Here is a 15581-nt window from a genome sequence, read left to right as displayed (position 1 = left end):
GAGGGGACCGGTGGGCAGGTGTCCTAATTATGTTTTTGGTACAATTGGGTGCTACAGAAAACCCTCTTGAGTCATATTGGAGAATGTATGTGTCCTTTGCCCACTAACTTCTGAAATTAGCTCTTTGCTGGTCTTTCCTTAGAAGGCGGCTAGACATTGACGTTTATAGAGGCAAGTAACGCTCATTTCTTCCTTTAAAAGGGGAACACTGATGCCAAAGCCCGTGCGCCTGACCTCTGAAGTATTCTCGACTCCTGCTCACTCTCTTTTCCTTCTCCTGAGTTCTGCTTCCTCCTCTCTGTACTCCTTTCCCTGACTCTTATCAGCTCCTGAGCACTCTGTGGCAGTCTCTTAACTGATCCTCCTGACTCCAGCCCTTTTCCTCCTCAGCCTCCCATCCCTCTCTACATAGAAGTTATCTTTCAAAATACAGGTGTAATCGTTCCCTGGATTAAAATCACTTAATGGCTCCCTATTAATTACAAGATAAAGTGCAAATTCCCTAGCCTGGCATGCAATGTCATTCAATATCTGGACCTAATGACCTTTCCAGAAAATGTTCCTTCTTGTCTCTATTCAGAGCACACTGTATTCTTCACAGTGTTCCAAATATGCCACGATCCTCCTTTCAGATTTCTTCTCCTTCTTCGCCCTCTCTAGAATCTGCACCCTCATCCCAACTGAGCTGGTCATCCTTTTCTGTGGTACCCATAGCAGCATATTAGTAAGTTGTGACTTGCAAGTACATGTTTGTTGTCTCTCTCTGTGTGTGTGTGTGTGTGTGTGTGTGTGTGTCTCCCTTGCAGCATTAGGAACTTCTTAAAGTAGGGCTATTTTCTCTATTAGCACTCTAGGTCCAATACTAAGGCCTGGGGCCGGGCGCGGTGGCTCACGCTTGTAATCCCAGCACTTTGGGAGGCCGAGGTGGGTGGATCACGAGGTCAGGAGATCGAGACCACGGTGAAACCCCGTCTCTACTAAAAATACAAAAAAATTAGCCGGGCGTAGTGGCGGGCGCCTGTAGTCCCAGCTACTCGGAGAGGCTGAGGCAGGAGAATGGCGTGAACCCGGGAGGCGGAGCTTGCAGTGAGCCGAGACTGCGCCACTGCACTCCAGCCTGGGTGACAGAGCGAGACTCCGTCTCAAAAAAAAAAAAAAAAAAAAAAAAAAAAATACTAAGGCCTGTTTCTTTCCAAGAGCCTTGTGAAAATCCCCAAGACATCGAAAAGTATTGACTTCAAAATAAAATATTTAATTGGAAATAATTTTGAAAGCAAAAACCCTTTGAAAATTTTAATTCAAAATTATATTTAGTGTGGGATATGGATGCTACTTAGTACATCTTGATGTGATATGGACCAGTTACTTCAAAAAGTGAGAGCACCTAGCACCTATGAAGTCTTAAAACAGGCTATCATTTAGTAACTTTATTCAACAAACATTTATTAACATTTGCCCTCAGCCAATACTGTATTATGCTTTCGAGACACAAAGATGATTAAGATAGTGTGACTGCTCTCAAGGAGCTAAAGATAATTAAAATGACAATATATATTTTTTGGCACACAGCTTTTGTGTCAAGACTCAAGCTGTACAAATATGTGGATTATTCCATTTTCTCCTCAAGATAACCTAGCAAGGGAGGTATTTCATACCCATTTTATGTGTGAGAAACCTGGGGCTTAAGAGAGTTTAACTTTCCCAAGCTCTGCCTAATAACTGGCAGAGCTAGGATTGAACCCAGATCAAAATCAAATGAAGGAAATAACCCTATAAACAAATAATCACAGAGATATCCATGTAATGAGTACTGAGACTGAGATACATACGATTTGTGTGAGTTAGAAATCAAGAAACCTGGGCTGTCATCAGAGCTCTCTTCATGGAGAAAGCTGATGGCTTTGAGCTCAATCCTGCAGGACAAGTAGGAATTCCTCCATGGTCAGTTTTCTTGCTGTGATGAGTAGATTAGTAATAGGTGGGTTTGATCAAGCAATAAATTAAGAAATTATGTCAGTAACTATGGTCAGTCATCAATTACATACTGATTTGCTTCCTACATTCAAGGGTATATTTTTACCTAAGAATATCTATTAGTATCATTGTATAGTTATCAAACTAAACCAAATATTATTATTTAATTAAATTTTGTCTGTGCAACTTTTCTTTGTTCAGTGTCAAATGAAAGGGGACAATTATGTCCCGTGATGCCACAGGAGCGCACCACTTAATGAAGGTTAGGTTTCCAGACACCCCAACCATCTTAGACACACCCAGGAACTCATTAGGAAGCAGGAAAGGTCTCAACACCCCATAGCTTTCTCAAAGCTCATGCACTTAGTCCTAAAGGCAGGAATTATCTGTGAGATGTGACAGCCAGCATTCGAGGGAAACAGCAGAGGACACGTGCAAGCCTAACAGGCTAAGACTGTTTAGAGCCAGCTTGTCCAACCCGCGGCCCACAGGCCGTATATAGCCCAGGACGGTTTTGAATGTAGCCTGACACAAATTCGTAAACTTTCTTAAAACGTTATGAGGTGTGTGTGTGTGTGTGTGTGTGTGTGTGTGTGTGTGTGTGTATGTGTGTGTTGTTTGTTTGTTTAACCTTATCAGGAGTCATCAGTGTTAGTGTATTTTATGTGTGACCCAAGACAATTCTTTTTCCAGTGTGGCCCAGGGAAGCCAAAAGATTGGATACCCCTGGCTTAGAGGAAGGCCAAGTATTTCTACGTATTTCAGTAACTCATGATGTCCTCCCTGTATAAAAGCATAGAACAGAGAAAATGGGAAGACATCAAGCTTTTGTGCAATTTCTCATTTATTTCATGTTGTCTTAGTCTCAGTGTTTAAAGAGAGGTTTAGTTATATGAAAGCTGACTTTTGTGAAACACCATATTCCCTCAAGATGTTTGGTATCTGAAATACTGATTTTTTTTTAGGTTTTACAGGGAGAAGGGTGTATTGCATTACCAGCCTAACACTAGGCACCCTTCACACCCTTTGAATATGGTGATTGCTCTCTGAACTACTTATGGGCTTATACAGAAAGGGAGGAAACCCAGACGATAAGTCATGTTTTTAATGCTATAGATTGCAATTCCAAATGTCTGGTCCTCTGCCCTCATGTGCTATTTACCTTATATGTTTCATACTTGTGGTTTTTAATTTGCAATTCAATATAAATGTTTGATAAAGATATTTTAATTTGCTCTCTGCTTTTTAGACTTAGAATTAAAACAATTGTAGCTAAACCTCTGAAATAAAAAAAAATTCAGCAGATTATGGAAGATCATAAGAAGGTCCTAATAAAATAGAGAGTGCATAGGTGGTGGTGATGCTGATGAAGAATATGGAAGAGAAGGTCATAGTTCTCTATTTAGCATTTTCGGAGCTTAAATACTTTCATAGGCATTACTTCACTCAATTCTCATAATAATCCTTTTGGAGAGATAACATTTATCCATTTTAAAATATAGAAACATTCAGAATTTCAGAGGTTTTCCTATTTTCACCACCAGTAACTCAGAACTACAACAAAAATTCCTGTTTTCCAAGTGTGATGGTCTCATTTCTTCTTAGCTGCCCCCTATTAGTGAAAAATAAGTCACAAGTAATGTTCTTCTCACTTATGTCTAATTTCGGTGACGATTAATCAGCAGCCCACACTTGGATGATACTAATCAAGTTATTGTTATAATGGCACCAGTTTGTATAGTTACTATGCATAATTGTCTGACATAGGCTTTGCACTAGGAGCCAGCAGGCATAAGAGTAGAATCTGGAATCTCTTTGGTCCACTGACTTCCCTCCATATGCAATTCCTTCATCAAACTGTGGCTTAAAAGAGCTTTCTACCTCTAGTATACATCTTCCCAGGCTGAGCTGGGACCAGTAACTGAGGAAACCAGTTTTAAAAACTAATAATCAAACAAACAAAAAACCACTAGCACTTGCTTTATGATTGACAGATGATAGAGTGAATAACTCAGCAATAAGGGCCTTAGTCATGGACCCCAGTTTTCCAGCTAAGAAATTGTCATTTCATATAATAGTCCAAAGCTACTTGGCTTCCTGGTAGGAGATGTGGATAAGTTGAATGTTGCAGCATTATTCAGCATGATGATTATCATGGATTTACAGCTGTTTCTTGAAGAAACCATATTACACACACTCACAGAATACACTCTAGAATAAGAATATAAAACACCTCTCCCCTCCCACTTCCCCATTTTCTGTTTCTGTAGTAATGTCAGTTGAAACTGACGTTCACTCTGAGTCCACATCTGATGTGTTCCAACTGATATGCTTACTTGCTTGTCCTGTCGGCTCTAAGCTTTAAATTTGGAAGGTTTTCAGTGACTCTTCTTGGCAGGAAAAATGAATGAAGAGATGCAGAGAGAGACTGCTATTACAGCCAAATTTCAGCCACATAGACTGTCAATACTAATGAATGCCCTTGAAGCAGGTACTGTAAATGCCGTTAAGTTGGAGTTGAGCTGTCTTTCGAGTTTGGGTCATTTGGCAGAACAGACATCTTCTCTCTAAATACTAAAGACCCTGTTGTAGAGCTAATTTTATCAGTATCACATATTGGAACGTGCTGATTGCTGATAGATTGGCTGTTTGGCTTCAGATTCCTTGATATGCTGAGAATGTTACTTTAGTTTTGTTCCTGAGTTATAAAAATGAGATACTATAGATTCATTCATTAGTTCTCCTTCATTCTTTTAGCATCGTAAAGCTTAATGTCCTTTCAGCTACCTCATTAATATAGTATAATCCTTAACAGCACCCAATCTAGAGTTAAACAGACCTGGGTTCAGATACTGGTTCCAACCACTTATTCAGCATATGTAAATCTTAGCTTCCTTGTCTGTGTAATGGGGATGATAATGGGATATTGAACCACTTAAGATTGTTGTGAGGTTTAAATTAGATAATGTGAAGAAAGGAAAAAAAAAGGAAGCATAGAGCCTTGCATAGAAAACATTTTAAAAATACATTAGCTATTGTTATCATGCAGATGATTAAAAGAATATCCTCCTCCAGATAGCAGTGAGAGTTTTCTTAATATTAGAAAAATTAATAAGTGCTTTGGAAAATAAATAATTTGTTCTTCTTGCCTGTATACATATGGAGAATAGCAGCCGCTTTCCTTTTCTTCTCTTTATGTAGTAATTATTGTTACCTGTTACAGTCTCATGATTTTAAATATCTTACACTAGTTGTTAATCTTTTAACACCCTGGAGACAAATGTAAAGGGGGAAAAACCCAGCTTTTAGTGAGCTGAAATGAAAAGTGACCCAAGTTTAATCACAGTACCTTTTATCAAAGAGAAAATCATATTAAATTGGGTACTTAAAATTAGGATATATAAAATAAGGGAAATACACATGTTATCTCCATTGAGACTTGAGGATGGGGTTGTAAAGAAATTCAATTTAAATAATTTTATAAAGAATAACTAGTAAGGCTGGGCACAGTGGCTCATGCTTGTAATCTCAGCAGTTTGGGAGGCCGAGGCGGGCGGATCACAAGTTCAGGAGATCGAGACCATCCTGGCTAACATGGTGAAACAAAAAATTAGCCAGGGGTGGTGGCGGGCGCCTGTAGTCCCAGCTACTCGGGAGGCTGAGGCAGGAGAATGGTGTGAACCCGGGAGGCAGAGCTTGCAGTGAATAGAATAACTAGTAATGGCAAGTATTGTGAACAGCCTGCATCTCTGATATACTTATGACTCAGGGGAATAGAGAAGTATCCGTTAAAGTAGAAGAGACCCAGTAGGGTCACCCATCCCCATAGCTTTGAAATCCTAAATTTTTCCTTAATTTGGTTAGGGAAAGCCAATGTTATATTTTCTTAAAGAGTAAGAACTCACCAGAGGCTGCTGCGGTATATATAATAATAGTTTGGCTACTAAGATCTCTTCTGGGGTAAAAGAGAAATCTGAGTTCCCTTAGATTTTATAGGAGCAGTAGAACCTAATATTTGTATCTTCCTTTGTGGTTTTCAAATATGTGTTTTGAATTTTAATTCAGTAAACCTTTTGTTTTAGTTGTGAATAGCTTGTGGTTTGGGAAATGTAGATAGTTCTGTATTAAATCAGTTGCTTCCTATTATCCCAGACTTCAGCTAACTCTGGGGCCTGTGACCAACACACCGGATGAAGTGAGGGTTTGTGCTTCATCAGCTATCAGCTGCTACTTACATAGTTCATCCCTTTTAAAAGAATGTGAGTTTCCTTCTAAATAGTCCATGCTTGTCAACAGTGGAATTTTGTATAACCGGTTTTCACTCTAGAAAGCAGTCATTTAATGTTTCCTAGAGTATAATATCATATTATAAGTTCATTAGCAAAAGTGGTTGATACAGAAGATCAACAATTGGCCTTCAGCACAACTCCATTTTGTCTTAAAGAAACTTCATATGTTTTGAAATGCTGGAATACCACCCAGCTTTGAATTGCTACTAAGGCAGCTCAATCTAAAACTATTCTTTTATTCTTTTTTTGCCATAAACGAGCATCACAGAATCAAATCCATTGAGAAGAAACTGCTTGCTTTGCCAACACAATTAGTTTTATAAGAAGCCTCTGCCTTCAGATTGTTCTTTTCCAAAGTCCATGTTTGTTGGATCGCTGCAGTTATTGTTTAATTAATATTTTTTAAGAGCTCCCCTCCTTCTCCCAAGAGCCTTTAAGCAGATTTAGCAGGCTTCAAATGACTCTTCCACAAGGTGGTTTCAATGCCATCTCACAAACAAATGAAACAGTGTGTTTTCTACTCGATTTTTCTCTCTCTCTCTTTTAATTCTCATAAAACCTGTCCACTGGAGAGAGTTTTTCTTCAGGGTTAGCCTATCTTCTCTCCAAAAAAGATGCTGTCTTGCTTATGAACGAAAAGGCCATGCAACCTATCCAGCTATGAAAAGGAGTGAGAGAAAAAAGTCTCAGGTTTTCACCTTCCAGTGTGAAAAGCAAAAGGATTCAATGATTATTATTATCTTTTATGGTTTATTTTTATATTCCTGTTTCTTTTATGGCCATTAGCTTCTTTGATAAGTGAATTTCAATGGAAAAGCTAATTCAGATCTTCAAGTTTAGTGGATGTTTATGCGGAGTGACACCCATTCTATAGAGGGAATTGCACCTCTTCCTTTTATGGGATCAGACAGCCCAGACCTTAAGCGTCATAATTGCTTGGCCCTTTTAGTGATGTGGGCCCTGATTAAAAAGTCGTATTGAGCTCAGTCTTTTAAAGGGAAGGCAGCTAATGTGATGGTTGAAATTGAAATAGTACAGGCAGGGATGCTATAACTACTTTCTTTTGTCACAGTCTTCCTTGAAAAGAGTTTTCACCCAACTAATCAATGTTTTCTTTCACAAGAGATACCCATCCTGTATGTAAATACAAGTTGGACTGTGCTTGACCTCCGTTCTTCAGCCTTAATGTCAAAAACCAGTACACACAAAGGTAGAAATGGTTTGATGTATATTAGTCTTTAAAGTCAAGACTTTGGTCACCTTTGGTTTGGCATGGTTTAAGAGATCATTCTCTTGGGATAGAAAAGCAGAAATAACTCTTCTTGCAGCTGACGTTAAAGAATTTCATGGAGACAAAAGAAACTTTACATAATTCTTTCCAATAACTTTTTTCCTAATTTACATAATTCTTTCCAATAACTGTTTTAAAACCTGACTACTTTCCAGTGTGTAAGTTGAGGGTGGAATTGTCAAAAATCTATTCACCAGGTAAGTTTTGTTGGCCTTATAACTGTGGAAAACCCAGTCTGGGGACTCTGAAGGAGAAACCTTGCTGTGCTATTTCAGAGCTGCCTCTCCCCAAAGGAACTTCAGAATATAAGGGACACTAGAAGATATGAGGTTTGAGAAAACAGGTCTTCGTGTTATTTGGTGTGGTTGATGTTGAGTTAGACCCTGAGCGGAATGCATCGTGGTGAGCCACCACCCTAAGCATCAGTATTCTTGGCTATTCTCCCTTCATGTGCATTTTGGACTTAAAGGTGAAATTCCATCTTTAACCCCCTTGTGGTTGTCTGAACAATGATTAATGAACTAGATGTGATTCCCTGCAGACCTTTCAAAGGGTGGATGAAGGATGGAATTTCAGCCTTTTTTTTAAACCAGGCCTTTTGCTTAATACTGCTTTTAAAATTAATGTCCTCTTTTGAATGCCAAGAAAACAAAAGGAATTTCTCAAAAGTGTATGCAGCTTGACACAATAGACCTTAATTGGTGTCAGGGAGTTGTTAGGATGAATGGGAAAATGCCCAATAAGACTGAAAAGTGGAACCTTGTTATAAGCTGTCATTTCAACATGTATTTAAACTATAGCAAAACTGAAACATATTTGCCATATAGATCATAATGACTCCAAAGGAGCCATTATACTCTATTATGTAATTACATAATCAAACCATGCATAGTAATCAGCTTTTGGAATTCAGTGCTAATCAAACATACCTATAGTATGTGTTTAAGCAAAAATAGAGAACGTTAATTTGCCATTAGTCAACTAAACAAGAACGTGTATACAGAATATTCATGAATAGCTTAATGTTGCGTCAGATGATACTTTTTGTTTTGTATTCAGGGGAAATCAACAATTTTAATTGAAGTAAAAACCAACACAGAGAAGGATTACTCTTTAACTTGCCATTCAAAAATTTGCCTCACCTGTTACTGATTATAAAAGGTTAAATTAAATAAAATATTTTTTCCTTTTATAAGCTCAAGTGACACAATGGTAATTATATAGCAGAAGATTCTTTTGAGATCCTGACCATCTCCATGCCATAGGATACATACAGTGTTATAAATGCTACATAAAATAAAGCTTTCAAAACAACAGCAACAACAAAAGCCTTTGAGCATATATTGCTTTTGTAATTAGCAATAAATAAAAGGTGTTATTTAGAAAGAGCCAAGAATAGAAATATCTTGATGACTTGGTCAGGGGGTCTGGCATCTACTCGTGGCTGGGCCTCATGCTTGTCATAGGATTTCAGGCCTATCTCCTCCCTGGGCCTAAAGTGAGAGAGTTGATCTCCAAGTTTCTTTCTACTCAGTTCTATTGATTCTGGATTCCATAGCGTTCTATAAAAAACAAGGTGATACAGATAAAGTGTTTGGGTCAATGTCACGTATTCTTGTTCACTCCATTATTTGTTGAGTTGGTTTAGTTTATTTTATCTCTAAGCCTGTGAACTGTATGGTTGGCATTTATAATTATTTTCACCGTTAAGTAGACAGTCTTTGGAGCAGACAATCAACATATTTGACTTAACTGTTTGGTGTAACAAAACATGGAGAGGATCAAAAAGGTTAAGAGGGGCTTTGTAAACAGCAGACAGATTGATTGCTTTTGATTTCAGATAAATACTAAAGTATTCATGCAGGTTGATATTTGCCTGTCTCAGAAATAAAGAATTGCATTTGTCTTGAAGAGGTCACACCCTTAACCTTAAATCTACAGTTGATGGGCCCCTCTCTTTGGACTCTGGTTCTCACTGTCTCTTGTCTGTACATTGGATGCCTAAAAATGTTACTGTAATATTTAAATAGAACTAAATTCTTTCATCAAACACTTTCGTGGCTTGAACTTTGAGTAATTTATTTTCAAATTACTTTTACTGTAATTCTTATTAATTCAAATAGGTTTCTGATTTGATATAAAACTCTGTAAATGCAGGGAACAGTTTAATGAATTGAAAGATAGGATTGAGTCTTTTAAAGGAAATGTACAAAATATGCTGACAATAATTGCTTAGATAGAAATCAAATCTTAATGGCTTTGTTAATGATTTGTAGTGAACACTGTGTTTACGTTGACTTGGGGGAACATATGTAGTTAGAAAGATTTTTCCCTCTGGGTTTCAGCAGAATCTTAATATTTTTCATTCTTTTCCTGAAACGTACTCAACTCTGTACTAGTTCTCAGAAATGTTAGCAGGAATTGCAGTGCCTCTGCTAGTGATGGTTTTTTTTCAGGTAGGGATTAGAGGTTCTTCTTCCAAGTTGGGCCCATCCTGAACAGGGCTGTAGAAATAGTATCCAACAGAAATGAGCATAATTGACAAGTCATTTGAAGTTTCAAGTCAGCGAAGGCTCACACATCTAAAGAAAATAAGTTTTCCAAAATGTGCTTCTTTGAAAATTTCAAACCTAGGAGGGTAGGAATGAATAACCCTGAGCCTTTCATTTGTGTAAAATTTCAAGAACTATCATAGAGTTTTTAAAGTAATAACTTACTATATTGATCATTAGCAGGATGATTTTTTTTTTTTAACAATCAGTAGTTTTGGTTTGACTCCTATGTGCTGATTTAATGTTAGGTTCAGTCTTCCATAGAGCAGAAGGTTTTCTTAATATGATTAGTTTTCCTAATATGATTTTGCTACTGAAAGGAGTAGGTCAAGGGACTGTATTTGCTTTTTCTCTGGGCAAACTGTCTTCCCTGTGAAGAGTCGCTGGTGCTCCTTCTCTATGTCAGTAACAGTTTACGTAGTTGCCATAGTATAAACTCAATTCTGTTTTAACTATGACTTGCCCTTTTATTATAGTCTTGAGTAGAGAGACTCCCCGGTGTAAATGAAGTGCTTTATTTATGAACAGCCAGGCAGCGGGGGCGAGAGCTTGTGGTGCTGGCAAAAGGCCGCCATGCACTGGTAATAAAGGCTTTCTCTAGGGGCAGAGTGCCGAGCACTGAGAGAAGGAAGCAGTAGTAAACAAGGTGTTTTACATTCAGGACAGTTTCTCTCTCATCTTAAAGTGTGTAATTGTGTTCTGGATAAAATATGGAAATAAAAAAATTCAGAAGTTGCTCATAGGCAAATAACCCTCTTTAAAAACAAGTATATTTTCCAAGGCAGAGCCAGTATGAACCTTGGCATCAAAGCCTGATGCTGGCTGGTAAAAAGTGCAAGCTGTGTGGGCCGGAGAATCTGATAGAATCAGGTTCAAGCACCAGCTTGGCCACTTAGCTGAATGACATCAGGCAGCTTATTTAAATCTCTCTGTCTCAGGTTTTTCATCTTTAAAGCGGGGATACTGAAAACTCCAGGAGTTTGAGAGAGAAAAGTATGTAAAGCATCCTGCACAGTGCCCAGCCCTGGATAAACATTTGTTCCCTTCCCCATGTCTCATTTAAGATTTGCCCTGTCACCTCCCTACGGTGGCCATATTGTTGACTGAATAGATTCCAATCCACGCAAGTGTTTTATGTAATGTCACTGAAATGGAGTTTATAATAAAATGAGGTTTTAGGAAAGAATCTGTAAACTATGTTAATTGAAGACTGAATTAGTAGGGGATTTATGTGCCCACTGCACCCCTACCCCAACAACTCTGCTGTCGTGGTCATTACTAATCATAAAAATACATTTTATCTTTCTTTAGACAATAAGCTTTCTCTTCATTGTGATGAATGCCCTAACAACTTCTAGTTTACCACAGGAGGCTTGATTGTAAGCGAATGGGACTCTCCAGTGCCATAGTTTTATTTTTAGGAATTGTCTGGCAGATTGGGGAGTTATAGGGAATATAGTTGCTGTTACAAATAAAAATCCAGTTGGATTCTGTCTTCTAAACCTCACCCATATACACTGATTAGCAGTCAAAAATGTCTGTACATGCCAAATATTGTTCCACCCTTAAAATAAATTACCTTCCTGTTAACAGCCTTATTTAATGGCTACAGTATATTGTACCTATTTGATTTCTTTTGCCCAGAACATGTGCTGTTTCTGCCTTGACATTATATCTGCTAATTGAGTTTTAGAAAATCAGAAAGGTTTTAAAAATGGATTCTTGAAGAAAGGCACCAAAGTTGCCTATTTGTACCCTTCTGCTACACATCAAATTGTGTTTTGTAGCTACCTAATTGTCATGATATCTATTTCAAGGGGAAGTTTATCAAGTCACAGTGCACCCTTCTGTTTGGAAGAAATATTTGAGGATGTGAGCAGAAATTATTTTTACATAAAGGCTTCGGGCAGTTAAGAGTACTGACATACATACCGTATTTTCATCACTGTCATTCACTTCCTTTGCCTCAAATAAATAGGTCATTATTATTCCTTTGCAGCCATCTTATGGCGCCTTAAAGTGTGGAGCTCTGTGTAACATAACTGTCATCCAGCTGACCCATATAATTTATTGGTGAGTTTTACAGAATGACATCCTTGGGCCACCACCATCAGCCAAGGCCGTTTGATAATCTTTCAGCAAAATATTTCATGATCACTTATAATTTTTTAGCATTAGTATTATAACCATGTTAACATAGCTAGGAATTGGCATTTTCTGAGACATTGGATTTTAGGTTAGCCTTAGCAATTTTAGAAAATAATACAGTCATGATGATGATACCACCATGGATTTGCAGAGCACATTAGGTGCCAGAGCACAGCAAGGGCAAACATTTGCAGATGGAAAAATTTTACCTGAATGATTCACTCAGTAGTGACACATTAAAATAGTCTGGCCTTATAGTACTCAATTATAAGTGATTAAGAATGTTTAGACTTTTCTAGAAAACAAACAAAACCTCACTCTGTTTTATTGTTGTCATTGCTTAAAAGACAAAATCATGGACAACATGCCTCTTTTCCCATTCCCTATATACATGTTTTGTTGCCTTAATATGAGTGTAGTATGCTACTCTCAGAATATACTAGCCTTAGGATTTCAATAAAGAGCTAAAATTAAAGCATACAGTTATTTCCACAGGAACTATTCTATTAAAGCATAATTGAATTGCAACTGGCTTTAAGTCCCAGTGGCTGCAAGATAGTAGTCAGGATTTGTAAGGCCTTGGTTTATGTTGAAGGGATTAATGCCTGTCACCAGGCATTTCCACATGTACCTTTTGTAAACTGAAGATTATTTGTGTTGCTAATATACTTCCTTTGATAGAAGAAATCCCTCCCATAACCCAGTAAGACCCTGTTTGGTATTCTAGTCTACTCAAAGCAAGTCCTATGCCTTAAGACAGTTATAGCCCTTGAATCACACAATTAAATTTTTTCTTAATTTTCTTAGTAGATTGCACGTTACCTGAGGCTGTGAGAGTGGTGGCTTTTCTGTACACACTTTTGCCAGGGCCAGCAAAATCACCTTGAAAACCTCACTTGATTGGTAGGAATTTTCTTCTCCTTTTTCTTTTCTGCAATCTGGGAATAAACTTTCTCTCTCCAGCTGGGTTCTGAATTCTGTGTTTGTCACAGTAATACACTAAGGAAAAAATAAGCATCTGTTCATTTTTTTTTTTTTTTTTTTCTGATCACCTTTTCTCTTTGTTGTTATTCTGTAACACTGTTCGGCGTACTAAGCCTCCACTGCTGGATCAAGCTACGGGGAATTTACCCTCTCACTCACTACAAGCCCTGTGGGCCTGCGTGCTCACACCCGGGTTAATTCCCTGGATCGTAGAGCTCGAGGTTGGGTTTCATTTTGGTCTGCTCCTCAAGCACCAGAAATTTTTGTTTATCTGTGGCTCTAATAATTTTTTTTCCTTATCCTTTTAATTTCCTCTTTTCTAATCCTCTGCCGGGGGCTGGTCTATTTCTAGGTGGATTTGGCTTACAGCCATCTTAGCCACCCCTCTCACACTTTCCCAGTGTGTCCTAGCAAAGAAAAAAAAAAGGATCCTTCAACAGAAATACGATAGCAGGTGGAAACCTTCCATTTATTCTAATTGCCTCTCTATTTATACTGTCTCAAATTTTCTTTAGATGAGTATTTATCTTTGACCTTTGTTTCCTTCTGTGGGATCATTTTTTTAAGGAGCAAATAATCTGCTCTGAGTTGGTGTAAAACAGCTACATAGGGAGGTTCTTGAGAGCAGGAGCCTTATTCTTGGATCCACACTACTCCCAATGCAGAATGGCTTAATAAATCTTTGTATTTGATGTCTAGAGAAATGAAGGTGATGATGATGATAGCAGCAGCTGCCATTTATTCAGTTTTATGAGAAACTAGACACAGTGCTAAATGCTTTATATTTATTATCCTTTTTCATTCCCCCATCAGCCCTGTGAGATAGCTTTTAATTACTATCCCCATTTTTCAGATGGGAAACTGGCTCAGGGACTTTAATTAATTTTCCAGAGATCACACAGCTAAAAAGCAGTCTCCCTCTCTCCCCTTCCCTGTTGACCATTACACCGACTGCCTACACCACACTTTTTGTTCTGTAAGTAGGGATAAGGTATCGGTTTTCACCCACATGGCAGCTTCTTAAAGGCTAGGACAGCATATACTTCTGTATCCCCTACTATGCCAGGTGTGACATTGAACACTGGACAATTCATCCTTTGGTTCTGAGTTGAACTCACTTCTCTGTGCTGTGGATCATTTAGGACATTTATGAGGTGGCCCACGCTGCTGTCACTAATCTTAGAAGCAACAAACTAGGGCAGATCTGAAGATAATTCTTATATATCAGTGAATCTGAAAGCCTCAACTTTTTGACATGTTCTGAGGGAGATTTTCTAAATGGCTGGCAGTGGGTGGGGGGGTGATCTGCAGATAGGGGTGTCAGTTCAGAGATGCCTGGGGCTTTGGGTGAATCATGAAGGTGTGAGTTTCGGAGAACAGAGTAACAAACTCCGAACCCTAAGCCTTCCCAGGATTTTATTGAGATCCCAAAGAGTCACTCACTCACACACGATGAACTGCCTATGCATTGGGACTGTCAACATCACCTAACAAGACGAGATTATTTATTGAACCCTCCTACCTACTTCTATTAAGTGGCTCCTTGAGTTTCTGTGAGGCTGACCAAATAGCTTAGATCAAGGGCAGGTAAGCTAAAGTTGGCTGTGTCTATCTTCCGTACTCCATTTGTAAGAGCTTCAGCATTCACAAAAACCGGTACTCTGACCTTTCCAATACCTCCTCAATATACTACTCAACTAGTACAAAGTACTAGAGGCTGAAACCTTTTGTATCACAGCTTTTGAGAGTATGATGATTCCAGGCTTAGTTGTATTTTGTCCCTTGATCTACCTTGGATTAACAGACTTGTTTTGTAGACTACGAAGAAAGGTATTAGAGCCATGCTAAATGTTGCTGCTTGTGTTCATTTTCTAATATGCCTAGTTCCCACTTTAATAGATCCCATTGGTCACATTTTAATTGATGTAAATTTTCCTCTGACCTTTTCTTCCCTTTTTTAAAGGTGATGGACAGAATCTGTTTACGAAAGACGTGACAGTGATCGAGGGAGAGGTTGCGACCATCAGCTGCCAAGTCAATAAGAGTGACGACTCTGTGATTCAGCTACTGAATCCCAACAGGCAGACCATTTATTTCAGGGACTTCAGGCGTAAGTTTCCATCTCTATAGTTGCAGATGGCAACTTTTTTACCTACATGTTGTCTTGATAAAGAGATTGCTAAGGCCACCTTTTTTAAATTTAATGTTAGATGCTTAAAGTTTAGTCAATTCTTTAGAGGGAAGAAGAGACAGGCAATCATAATCTTTCTACTTAATAGAAACCTTGAATGGCCCCTTTTAAAAGTAAAGCAGTCTTACTTTGCAATAGAAATTGATTGTAGT

The 15581-nt window shown here is 38.3% G+C and overlaps 1 protein-coding gene across 6 annotated transcripts in view; it reads left to right on the top strand.

Moving 5' to 3' along the window:
* CADM1 (cell adhesion molecule 1) overlaps nucleotides 1–15581 on the top strand; it is a 333054-nt gene that overhangs the window by 251690 nt on the left and 65783 nt on the right. For all 6 annotated transcript variants that reach the window (XM_032167472.2, XM_032167471.2, XM_032167470.2 and 3 more), the window contains exon 2: nucleotides 15202–15348. In XM_032167472.2, the coding sequence (XP_032023363.1) occupies nucleotides 15202–15348 (147 nt within the window). The remainder of the gene's footprint in view (nucleotides 1–15201; nucleotides 15349–15581) is intronic.

This window comes from Hylobates moloch, unplaced genomic scaffold (genome assembly GCF_009828535.3).
Source record: "Hylobates moloch isolate HMO894 unplaced genomic scaffold, HMol_V3 SCAFFOLD_11, whole genome shotgun sequence".
Lineage (NCBI taxonomy): Eukaryota > Metazoa > Chordata > Mammalia > Primates > Hylobatidae > Hylobates > Hylobates moloch.
This window is presented reverse-complemented; position numbering and strand designations above follow the sequence as displayed.